Source organism: Crocuta crocuta, unplaced genomic scaffold (genome assembly GCF_008692635.1).
Source record: "Crocuta crocuta isolate KB4526 unplaced genomic scaffold, BGI_CrCroc_1.0 scaffold129, whole genome shotgun sequence".
Lineage (NCBI taxonomy): Eukaryota > Metazoa > Chordata > Mammalia > Carnivora > Hyaenidae > Crocuta > Crocuta crocuta.
In genome coordinates this window covers 14630813-14643208 of record NW_027551571.1, presented here as the reverse complement: position 1 = coordinate 14643208, position 12396 = coordinate 14630813, and the positions used below count along the sequence as shown (strand labels likewise).

The window sequence follows — 12396 nt, the reverse complement described above, 5'->3', positions numbered from 1 at the left end:
ACTCTCTCTCTCTCTCTCTCTCAGAAGTAAAAACATTTTTTAAAAAAGTTATTTAAAAGAGATATATTATCACTTGTGTGTCCATCAATCTATTCGTCTGTCCTTCTTTTTACCCCTCCTTTCCTCTTTCCTTCCTTCCTTCCACCCATCCATCCCTCCAGCCATCCACCCATCCTTCCATTCTTTCTTTTTTTTTTTTCTTTCATCCAGTATTTATTGAGCATCTGCTCTGGACCAGGCACACTGCTGGGTCCCAGAGACTAAAGTCTGGGGTCCAGCAAGGGACCCTGGGGCTTTCAGCTGTTTCCTGAAACTCCGTATTTCCTCCATATTTTCTCCTCGTTCATTGTCTCCCTTGGAGACGGTCGGGGAGAGTTGGGGAGACAGGGGATGGCCTGCATGGAATAATGGGGTAGAGTACAGATGGTGCCCAGCTGAACACCTCGATGCGCCATAGATTCAGTTTATTTCAGTTCAAGGCAATGAAGGATCAGAAATATCTTCAGGAAGAAAAAACAAGAACATTCATTCAATTTGAGAGGAAAACTGATGTAGCAAGGAAATCAGGCCAAATTTGTGCTCTCAGGACCAGAAGTAGGTGTAAGGAGGGAAATCATTGGAGTCTGCATGGCTTCTCCAAATGTAATCAGTCATGATCTCTCTCACTTCCATTGTTCTACAAGGTTCCCTTCTTTCCATGTTCCCTCTGGTTTCTGGTCCATGGGAAGCCTCTTTCCCCTGTGCTGCTGGGGAACTCTGTGCTGGAGGAGGATATGGGCTTGCTTTCCTAAGGAGCTGTTTCAGGGCCTGCTAGTGTTTGTGCAGGGCGGACCTGCGGGCAGTGCCGCAGACAGCAAGGCCTCAGCCCTGCCCTCCTTAGTCAGGTGCAGGGTGGAGCATGGGATCCAGGAGCAGGGCCAGCTCAGGGGTGGCTGGTGGGTGACTGAGGGAAGCATTAGGGTAGAGCCCACAGGCCCCAGGCTGGTCCGGTGACTCCAGACCTGACTGATCATGAGATTCCACAGAGATAGTCCAACACAGCTTCCTGGGCCGCCCCCGGCGCTCTGACTCAGCAGGTCTCAGCTCAAGCCGTCTCTGGCTGGCCTGCCTCGAGGGGCATGGCCTCTTTGGTGCCCACTTCCCAGGGGTCATTAAAGCTGAACTGGCCCTTCAAGGTGTGTGCCATGGCACGCCTGAAGTTTCTGGAAAGCATTTCCTGTGAGGAGGGAGGAGGCCAGGCTCCTTTCACCTTGCCCAGCACCACAAGCAGAGCCTGGGGGTGGTGCCGGAGCAGAGGCGAGTCCCTGGTGGCCTGTGGCATGAGTCTGTCTGGATGTGCCCAGGATGGAGAGAGAGCAGGGACTGGGGCCTATGGGGCACACATGTCCTCGATGTGTGTCACTTTCTCCCAGAGAGCAGCAGGACCGAGACCATTATCCTCACCCCAGCCCAGGTCTCCCTCCTGATCCTGACACATCGAGGGGAAGAGAGCACAGGACTGTGAGCGGGGCTTCGGCGCTGAGTGCATACGTGTGCTCCGTGCTGGGCGTGGGGGCCTCCACCAGGTGCGTTTCCAGCTGTCATAGCTTCTCCCATCTCGGCTGGAGCCTGAGATTCCACCAGAAGTCCAAATCCAGAGCGTGTGGATGGTCGCCTCTGAGTGCCCTGCCCTCCAACACCCAGTGGGGTGTGTGTGTGTATGGGCGGGGTGAGGGACAAGGAAGCATTTACCAAGGCTGCTTTCTGCTGCTCCCTGGGTCAAGGCACTGAGGTCTGTAACCAGCCCCCTTTCCAAGAGGCTGTGCAGTGACTGAGCCAGGCCCTTGGGAGCATTACGGGAAGTTGGACCCCACAGCTTCCAAAGGAGAACAGCCTCTCTGACCTGCGACCGTGCAGGCAGGCCTGAGTCCTGGGTGGCCCTTCAGGGCTGGGAGTTGTCTGGCAGTCTGCTGGCTCATTCAGACACTCACCTGCTCCTCCCACGCGTCCAGACGTCAGTGGTTCCTGGGGCACTGGGCTCGGCCGCTTCCAGTAGCAGGGCCTCATGGCTCCACTGTCAAGGCACTGGAAAGTTCCTTCTTGACACCAGCTCCAGCTTGCCCAGCCTCTGACCAGGCCACCTGGTGACTGTGGGGGCTCTCATGAGAAGTCCTAACCTTGAGCTGTGTCTGATTCCCTAGCTCCAAGAAGCCCAAGAAACGCCCCGAAGTGGCCGTGAAGCCCAAACCCTCACCCCGACTCACCATCTTTGATGAGGAGGTGGACCCCGATGAGGGGCTCTTTGGCCCAGGCACGAAGATCTCCCCCAAGGGCCCCGCAGAGGACGTGCCCCTCAAGGACCGTAAGTAGAGCCTCCAGGTATTGCCATTCCTCTTGGTGTCTGCCCAGCGACCCCACCCCCACCCCCCAGCCTCTGTCAGTGACTTTGGACCTGCCATACAAGAGCCTAGAAATCTCCCCCTTGTCCTGTTTCAACATGATACAGACTCAGCTTACGGAGATTTTCTGCTGGAGAAATCTAGTATTGCACTTTGTGTCCCCATAGCCTGGAACATCCCAGGGCTATATATTTATTCTGCTCATCCTGTGGAAGAGAGGGTGGTCGTCTTGATCACTTGAGAAGTATGGGTTGTGATTGGTGCCAAAGCATCTTTGTCATTCCAGGGCCAGGTGTGGCCCCTGGCTGGAAAGTAGACTCCGGCACCCCGGCTGGCTATGCTGTACGATTTGGATTGTGATGAGAGATTTTGCGTTGCCTGCACAGACCCCACAGGAGGGTCCCGTGCAGAGCTGGAAAGGGGACTTCTGTATTTGTCCTCATCCCACCTGGCTCCTCATTCAGGGTGGAGAGTTGATGCAGCCAGCACTTGGTGACCACCCACGGAGGGCCCGGCTCTGCTGAGCCTGAGAGCGCATGATGAGAAAGGCACTGTCCTAGCCTCGGGGCTCCTGCGGGAGACCAGACATCTGACAATTGCAGGGTAGCCTCTGAGGCCCTGTCCATTGCTTCTTTCCTGCCCCCACCTGGGCCCATTCCTCTGATTCTTCTGTGCTCTGTCTTGTCCCCGGCTCACTGTCTCCTGGCTGGACCAGGCCACCTCCACCCTGTCCCCCTCCGGCAGCTGAGGACGGGCCAGGACTTCCTCTGACCCCTCTGCTCCTGCCTTCCCCACAGCCCTGAAGTTGTTTGAAGATCCTGATCTCGGCGGTGCCGTCCCCCTGGGGGACCCCTTACTGCTGCCTGCCGCGCATGCGAGTGGAGGGCCCACGTCCCACTCGGAGCTGTTCAGGTACCACGTGCCCCCAGCGGTGTTCCCCCTGTCCTGAGAGTGCCTGGACAGAGCCAGGGCCCCGTCTCAGTGTGGGAGCATCTCACCAGCTTCAGCCTCCAGGGGCAGCAGTCTTGGCCCTTCAGAGGCAGGAGCCTGTGGGTGGGCGCTGGCCAGGGGGCGGTGCCAGGGACCGGGGTGGGGGGTGGGAGTGGGGGTGGTCAGCAGCCCGGGGCAGCTCAGCGAGTTCCAGAAAGGACTTCATGAATGCAAGTCTTTTTCTTTTCCTTTTCACACTCCTACTTTAAAAGTTGATGTGAGGAATAATCAAATTAGGGAATCGCAAGAGCAAGTGTAACTGGCCTGAACAGGTTTGGGAACAAATCAGATGGATTCTTGGCAGCTCGCAGCTCTCGCAGAGGGAGTGGAGCGCAGATATGCCGGACAGTGGCTGGGCCCGGCAGGCCTCAGAGGGGGCTCCTTCCAGAGTGCGTGCAGTGCCTCAGTGTGCTGGACTCTGCACGCTGCCTCGTTCAGTCCTCCAGCCCCCCACGGAGGTGCTCTTATCTCTGTTTTAGACAATAGTGTGGGAAAGGTGACTGGCCCAAGGCCACAGCTCCCAAGGGACAGAGCCAGGATCGGAGTCCAGGGCACCGCCGCTGTCCTTTCCTCCCCGCTCCTTCCGAGGACTTAGGGCAGAGGCTGGGAGATCTGCCTCCCGCCCTCTGCCAGCAGCTTTCTCTGGGCTTCTGTGCGTGCCGCCTGCGTTCCCAGCATGCCTGGTATTGTGCGTCTCCGTGGCATCATCTGTGCCCCCCAGAACGCAGCTGTGCTCGGTGGTTTACAGGAAGCCGAGCCGTCTCCTTCCCAGAACGGTTACGTGGAGCTGGGGCATGTGGTCTGGGAGGCTGTCATCTGCACCCTCGTTAGCGGTCTCGGGCTATTAGCCCTGTAAATGCCCACCAAGCCTGAGTCATAGCAAAGGCTTCCTGTCTTTACATCTCCCCATGGCCCCTGGCATCTGTTCACTGTCATCCTGTGTCCTCACCCCTGACAGGCTGGGAGAAGCTGGGGTTGTTACAACTTTAGAGGAGAAACAGGCACAGGGAAACAGAGCACTAGAATGAGCCCCAGGGAGGCTCTCCTGAGTGTGCCCTGCCCAGGGAGGCTCTTCGATCTCCAGGACGCCGCGTGTCCCAGGGAGGCCGTTCCAGGGCGACTTTCCTGGCACAGTTTATTGTAAATCCACAACACCAGCACTTCTGGACCCGTGTTCTTCAGAATGTCACGCTCCCTTCAAAGGGGCTCTGTGGCCAGACGGCTGGGGTGATACTGGTGTGAAGCAGGACTCTGTGGGCCTGAGTGGGAAACATCGTGTAGCATTTCACATTCTCACTGGTCCCTGCGACCTTTTCCTTTGTGACATCTCTTGGCGTCCCGCAGAGCACTCTGGGAGCCACTGCTTTAGAGAATGTGAGCCCTGCAGCCCTGCCTTCACTCTGCCAGATGTCTGGTGACAGAGAAGTCACTCTCTGAGAGCTGGAGCCATGTTTTCTTCTCCTTTGTGCTGCCTCTGTGACTATCCAGGCAGTGATCGGGGTTCCTTATAGCAAAAACCTTCTTAACCCTCATTCATTCACTGATGCCGTCACCCCTCCATTCATTCCATCACGGCCGTCAGCTAGCACGAAGTGGCACGGAGTGGCGTGCCCAGCAGGATGCGGATAAGCCTCAGTTCCCTCTTCCGGTGCAGCCACACCAGTGGAAGGCTTCCAGGTGTGGTCTTTAACCAAGGGACCTGGGGAGGAGGGGTGGCACTGGGGTCTTCAGAGCTCCCCACAGCCTCTCAAGGGTTGACCTTGTACTAGCAGAGCCTGGAGGAGAAGAAAGCTAACTGTGCCTTAGTGGGACCTATTCTAGCCATGACTCAGGGAGCCCACATGGAAAGGGGTGCCCTTGCAGCCACCTGTACCCTGACTGTGACTGCCTCACTTGCCACCTCAGAGCAGCTTCTGATTAGTTCCAAGGGTGTGGATGATTGAGTCCCTCTGAGCGTTTCCTGGGCCCCAGCCTCCTGTGGAAGATGCAGGAGGAGCCAGCACCAGGAAGGTGCCGGTGCAGGGGGCCAGGGCAACTGTGAGCTACCCTGTGTTACACTCCTTGGCGTCGCCTCGAACCCAGAACGGCTGCCTCTGTTTGAAGGCCTGGCTCGGGGTCCCTCTGGGTCTAGACTGGAAGGACACCTTTTGCTCGGCCTGGCGCCATCCACAGAAGCTACGAGCTCCCCCTTTGTGGTCTGTTCCCACCACAGGAGGCTGGCCTGGGAAGCAGGCAGGGTGACCCAGAGCAACTTTGGCAGCTGGTACTTGGCGGGCAGCCCCTCCAGGGCATGGTTGTGCTGGGCGCCCCACGCTCAGGCCTCTTCCTGATCCTGCTGATGTTTGAGCTGGATCCCATTGACAGATGGGGAGACTGAGGACCTGGGAAGTGGAGGTGAGGAAGCCGACCGGAGGCCCCTGATGGAGGAATAGCGGGAGCGGAATGGAACTGTGCTTCTGGGCACGCGGTGGCTCTGCAGGCCTGCTGGGCGACGCTGCCATCACCTTCCTACAGATGAGCGCACCGAAGCTTGGAGAAGCCAAGGGGCCTGTACAAGCCCACCCCCCACCGGCCTTCTGCCTCCGGCACCCGTGCCCTCCCTCCCCGACCCCAGCCTGGCTGAATGAGGCCTGTTGAGATAGCCTGAGACACTTGGCCTGGGTGTGGGCAGCACCTGTCTGGATAGTTCTGCTGGTCACTGGTTGAGGAAGCACATAAAGGGCCAGGAACCCTCATTGAGGAATTCACACACTAGCCCTTGGATTTCCATGGGAATTTTCCATGTAACTTCATGAAAGCCCCCAGGATAGTGTTCCCAGACCCTTCCCCCCAGCCCTGGGTCTCCTGGCTCCAGACCAGACTGATCCGTGCACAGCTAACCCCCGAGAGCAGGCTAGAGGCTGCTGTGCCCCCTGGGACCAGGGGGAGAGCGTGCTGTCCACCCTCCACCCGGCCCAAAGAAGAGCGTGAAAGCACCGGTCAGGCCATTCCTCCTTAGCATCCTGTGAAAGTGAGAGTACCCTCGAAATGACCTCATCCAGCCCCTCACCAGCAGGGAAACTGAGGCTCAGGGAGGGGAAGAGACCTGTCAGTCACTTATTTCGCAGTTCTTGCTTTGTGTCTTCTCTGAATCACTGCATCTCAGATGGGACTGTCATCTGTCAAGGGACAGGAAAGTGGACAGCAAGCGTCCTGGAGCCTCAGCCAGGGAGAATGCCCGGGGGACACAGGCGTGTGGAGGTTATCACAGAGTCCCAAGAGAAGGCAACAGGGCTCTGGGTCGGGTCCTTAGAGGCAACAGGTCCAGCAAGTGTCACCTGAAGGGCCTCGGGGGGCCTGTGGCTGCAGCATAAGGAGGGATCCTCCACCCGGGAGAAACCCTAACCTGCGAGGGCTTCGTTGCATTGGTGCCCCCAGGAAGGCAGACACACCCGAGAGACCCAGCCACCCCCAGGCCAAGTCCTGTTCCTTCATGAGCTGGCCATGGGCCCCAAGCAAAGGCCTCTATCTCTTTGTACCTCAGCTTTCATATATGGAAAATGGGGCTAATATCTGCTACAGTGTCTTGTGATTATTCAGTGAGTTGATGAATGTGGAAATGCCTGGCCACAGTAGGTATTCAGCACGATGTCAATTGAATGCATGGGTGGGTGGTGGGAAGGATTGAATGGGTCTTTCGTTGTGCATCTGGTCTCCAGAAAATGAGTTCTGCAGGAGCTGGCAGCAGGAGCCCCCTCAGGCAAAGAGGACAGAACCAGGTTGTGGCGTGCTTTTCACGCCATCTGGTACCTGGGGCTGGTCCTGTGTGACTGTCACACTGCTCTGGGCTCTCGGCCCACCCAATGATGGCTGCCAGGTCCAGGGCCCTGGTGGCACCAGCCCTCGGCGGGCTCTGTCTGGCACCGGTGTGGCCCACAGTGGGCACCATAGATGGGCAGCCCCACCCCACAGTGCTCAGATCCCCTCATTTATTCTTTCCCTGGCTGAACTTGGCCTAGATGAGGGCTCAGCTTCTGAAGTCCGACACCCTGGTTCTGACTCAGGCACTGTCTCACGCTGTCATTGCAGGCGGGTAGGTTGGCCTCCTCGGGCCTGAGCATCCACATCTGCAGGGTAGAGATCAGCCGTACCCCCAAAGGGTTTGAGGATAACACAAGATGGCATGCCCGAGGTGCTTGGCACAGAGCAGCCGCTCTGTATTTGGCAGCTGTTGCTGTTACTTCTTGAGAGGTTGAAGGACAAATCAATCACCTATAGGGCCATCGTCTAGAGGGGGGCCACCTGAAAGGGAGGCCCAGAGGCTGTAGACGGGCTGGCTCTGCTCCCACTGTGCTGGGCAGGAGCAGGGAACGGGAAGCCTCCCCTCACATCCTCCCCCAGGGGCAGGATGGGGGAAGGCCAGGTTGGGGCGGGGCCTGGTCACAGTCCCCAGGGGTGCCTTGGGACCTTGCTCTCTTTGCAGGAGATTATATTCAGGGCTTCCGCCTCTGTTTCCTTAGAGTTGAAGAAGACTTGGACCAGATTCTGAACCTGGGAGCCGAGCCCAAGCCCCAGCCACCACCCAAGCCCCAGCCTAAGCCCAAACCGCCAGTGGCAGCTAAGCCAGCGCTACCCAGAAAGCCAGCCGTCCCCCCTAAAGCGGGCCTGCCTGAGGTTGCGGTGGAGCAGCGGAAGCAGCAGCAGCAGATTCAAGCCATGGACGAGATGGACATCTTGCAGTATATCCAGGACCATGATGCGCCTGGCCAGACCGCCCCCAGCCTCTTCTGACACCCCCACCCCTGTGCTGGCTCTAGATTGGGAGAGCCTCTCCCCCAGAGGGACGCATGGTGAGGTGGGCATGTGCCCTGCTGGGCCAGGACCTCTGTCCCCAAGGGAAGGGGTGGACGCCCGAGTCACAGGGTCCCTGTAGTACTACCTTGTTCCTTTCTTTTTTTGTTTTGTCTGGGGGGGTGGGGTGTCAGAGAACCCTGCAGGGCACAGAGAGAGAGGTCACCATANGTCTGCCTTGCTAACCAGCTCGGCCCCCAGGATGAAGGGAGACCGGAGGGGCTCTAGGAGGCCATCCTGGAAGGGAAACTGAGTCCACTTACACCAACTGCACAGTAGGGAGGGTCTGCCCGGCCTGGGGGGAAGCGGTGGGTCCCTGGGCGAGATGGATCCCTGGGCAGTATGGCTCCGGGGACCTGCTCTGAGAAGGTCTCCAGGAGATGGCTGCTGAGTGGGTGCCTGGGAGGGTTCTTGGTCAGGCAGGTGTCCCTGGCTCTGGTCACCAGGTGCTAATAAGCAGGTGCTTTCCCATGTGTCCAATTGAGGGAGACCTGAGGCCTAGCCCTGCCTCTCAAGCCCTGACAAGCCCCTGGTCTTCCCCCTCCTCCTTTCCCAGGGGAGGCCTGGCCACACGTTGGCCTTTTGGGGCCTCTGCTCCCATGGTCAGCGCCCACCTTTGCAGCTTTGAGCAGAATGATCGTAGCATCCTCTAGCGCTCTGCCTGTGCCTGCAGCTGGGGTGGCCCCGCGAGCCCCAGTGGGCCTCGGCGGGACGCCCTTGGCTGCGACTTCGAGCACCCTGTCCAGTGGTGGATGCAGCCAGGCCTCCCTTGTCCCCCAGATCTGGACATGCTCACCAGCCTTGCGGCAGTCGGGGCCGCCTCTGCAGGGGAAGCAGCCCTGTGCAGGATCAGGGCCAGTGCCTTAGACTTCTCCTGGACCCCCCACGCCCCAGCACGCGGGTCTGCGCACAGCACAGCGCTCGGGAAATTCTCCACGAATGACGTTTAATAGAGCAACGAATCTCTTTTTTGATATATTCTTCGTCTTCAAAACTAGTTTTTAATGAAACACGGTTTTTAATGAAACACAACCACCATTGTCCCTTGGCTTCTCCTGCTTGACAGAGACTTTGGAAGGGGGTTTGGGGCTAGGCCCCCAGACGCTTTCCCGATCGGGGCCAACAGCCAGCTCTAAGGGAGGCCCCCCGACCAAGTTGGTTGCTTGCTGCCTTCAGTTTCTAGAACCCTGCTCCTGCGCTGGTCCTGCAGGGGGTGGGGGGCGGGGAATGCCCCCTCTGTGCTGTTGTCTATCTCATGCACCCTGGCACCCTCGTCAGCTGTCCAGTCTGAGAAGACTGCCCTCCCCCACCCGGGGCCAAAGCAATAGGATATCGGCAGTTGTGAGGTCTTAGAGCTGAATGCCTTCTTCTCTGCCTTACCCGGCATCCAGCTCCAAGGCCGCTCTCCCCAGAGCTCCACTGCCAGACCTCCACTTCCCCACCCCGGAAGGCCTTGGGAGGGGCGCGTGCCCACCTGAGGGCTGCCTCTCTGTTCCCTCTCCTGGGCCCGCTCCCCAGCGGCCACCTACCACCTGCTGTGGCGCAGGTGCAGAGGGCTCAGCAGACAGGTGCCTGGCGCCCTTGGGGACTGGCCCACTGGAAGAGGTCGTAGACGGAGGCTGCCATGGGGGCGTGGGTGGTGTGGGTTCATCCACTGTGTCTGGCGCTGCCTAGATACCTCATGAAGATGTGCACATCCCCAAAGAATCATCCTCAGACTGCGGCTGATTCTCCACCACGGGTCTGTGACCTACTGGTGAATTGATGACACCCAGTGATCCAATAAAGTACATGTCAGTGATTCATTCCAACATCTGTTAGTGGTGTTTTTTTCTGTGCCTGGGCTGATGGGGAACAGTGTGGGGGAGGGTATCTTGTTAACAGTGAGGTCAAGGGAAGCTGCCCTTGACGGACCCTGGGGTCTGCCACAGCTCCACCTAGCCCTCCAGGCTACTGCTTGGTAGGGTGAGTTGAGGCCAGAGGGAAGATTCCACTGTGTAGACTGAGGCAGAGGGACTAGAGGACCAGCCCAGCAGGGGTCATTGGGTCAGTAACTGGCCAGCCAGGACCCTTGGAAACAGTTTGGAAAGAAGACCCTTCCCTTCTCCAGGCTCACCGTCTCCTTAGAGTGGGGACTGGCCTAGGCTTGTACTGGTCTTTAGGCCCTTTACACTCTGACATCACAAACCCATCCATCTATACACAAACCCATCCTGGCCCCTACACTCCTGTCTGAGCTCAGATTCTGAGATACTGCTTTGTGCCTGGGCCCCAGAGGTCCTGGGCAGCTGGCCCCGTGACACTGGCAGCCGCTGGAGAACTAGAAACGGGTCCCCAGGAGCCAGGAAGGCCCCGAGCGGGGACATGCTATGGGCCGACACTGGCCTCCACCCACCACTTGGTTTTGGATCTCATAGCTAAGATTAAATTGGGGTCTTGGCTCTCAGGGACAAACAGTTGGGGTCTTCTGAGAAGGAGCCCACAGCCAAGAGCCTGCAGCCGAGAGCTCACCATACAGAGAAAACAGAGAGGTTGAATTTGGGGCAGCAGCCTTTGTTAGGAAGCCCCTGTGAGCCCCGTGGACAGGATGCGCCGTCTATGGCAGGGGTCCCACTCCCTTCCAGCATTGCTCCTTAAGAACCCCAGTTCTTCTGGAAAGCCCCAGTTCTAGCTCCTGCCCTGACCAGGCCATGCGGTGAGGCTCGCTGGAAAGTGCCCACCTTCTGGGCTCTGGTATCCCATGATCATGTCCCTGCAACTGTCTGCAACTCACCTGGCCTCCCGTGCACCGGGGGCTGCCCCAAGCTCAAGTCCTCACACTGGATGCATCAAGACAGCATAAGTCCAGCCTCCCTTCAGGGCCCTCAGACTTAATGCCCAGCTGCCACCTGATGGCACCTGATTAATTCTGTGTGGCACTCAAACACCCAGCATTAGGCTTTGGTTAGTCTCCACCCCTGGAATTTGCAGGGAGGCCTGGCGAGGAAAAGCATGCACAGTTCTCCGGCTCCCCGAGTGTCCAGCTGAGCAAATCCTGGGGAAGAGAGAAGGGCAGTGGTGGTCTCATCCCCAGCAAGATGGCCCCCACCAGGCAGCAGGCACGTCCCAGTGCTGCTGGGTCCTTGCATAGGTGGATGGCTGCCCAGAGCGGGCATAGTCAACACTCAGAGGCTTTTTGAGGGGCTGACCTTTCAGTGGCCAGTTTTGGATGCAAACTCTGACCACTCCAAACCATTCCCTGTCAGTGTCCTGAGGCCTCGCAGTGGGGATAATTGACTGAAGAACCCTTAGGGGAATCAGCTATATGGCTCTGGGCACGGAAGGATCTAGGTTTCAGTCTAGCTCAGTGTGTGATGCTCTCTTACCCCACAGCCCACAGTGCCGAGTGAAGAGACCAGGTAGACTGACTTCTTCGTGCTGCAGGAGATTCCATAGGCCGGTCACTCCAGGTCATAGCGGTGGGACCTCTGCCCAGGACAAGCTGGATGCTAATAGGAAGGGGCAGGCTGTTGGATGGGTGGTCAGAAGGCCTCGGCAACCTCAGCTCAGCCCAGCGCCCAGCCCGGCACTGATGTCCAGCTGCTGCACTACAGACAACATGGTGAATGGAACAACGTGGTGAGGGTAGCCTGGAGTCCTAGTGTTCATCCATCTCGTGGCTGACCTCGGGCTCTTGGTTTCCAGGGCTCCGCCACCGGAGAGAGCTGAGGGATTCCACTTCTCGGGTGTCATTCAGCGTAAAACCACGGCTTCTGGGGTGGGGCTTATGGGCTGAACGCCTGGCCTCAGTAAGCAGGAATCCCGACTGACAACCTTCAGAGGCGCTGACGCCTCTCTGCCAACTTGGCAAATAGCTGCAGCCTCTAAATTGGTTTTGTAGTAAAGCTGAGCTAGCTCGCTCCAGCCCACCTGGCCAGTCACACCATCAATCAGTGCGAACGAGAGGGCGGCCGGGGCTAAGCAGGAGGCACAGCCCGGTGCTCAGGGGACACAGGGAGTGAAAGACCCCACCAACTTCTTCTCCTGAGCACCTCCGGGGGGCAGTAGCTTTCCCAGGCACAATGGAGGTCGTGAAGACGGAAAATCATGAGTTGGTAAAGGTGGATCTGCCATGAGCCATGCTGAGCCCCTGCTATGGGTTCTGCTCCTCCCTCTCTTCTCTCCCCTCTGACAGCCCCCCCCCCCCCCCCCCCCCCAC

The 12396-nt window shown here is 58.3% G+C and overlaps 1 protein-coding gene across 1 annotated transcript in view; it reads left to right on the top strand.

The window, feature by feature from the left end:
- HS1BP3 (HCLS1 binding protein 3) overlaps nt 1-8364 on the top strand; it is a 40055-nt gene extending 31691 nt beyond the window's left edge. Inside the window, exons 5-7 of the mRNA XM_077751055.1 lie at nt 2181-2341; nt 3176-3290; nt 7868-8364. Of these exons, the coding sequence (XP_077607181.1) occupies nt 2181-2341; nt 3176-3290; nt 7868-8138 (547 nt within the window). The 3' untranslated portion in view covers nt 8139-8364. The remainder of the gene's footprint in view (nt 1-2180; nt 2342-3175; nt 3291-7867) is intronic.
- Nucleotides 8365-12396: the final 4032 nt, after the last annotated feature.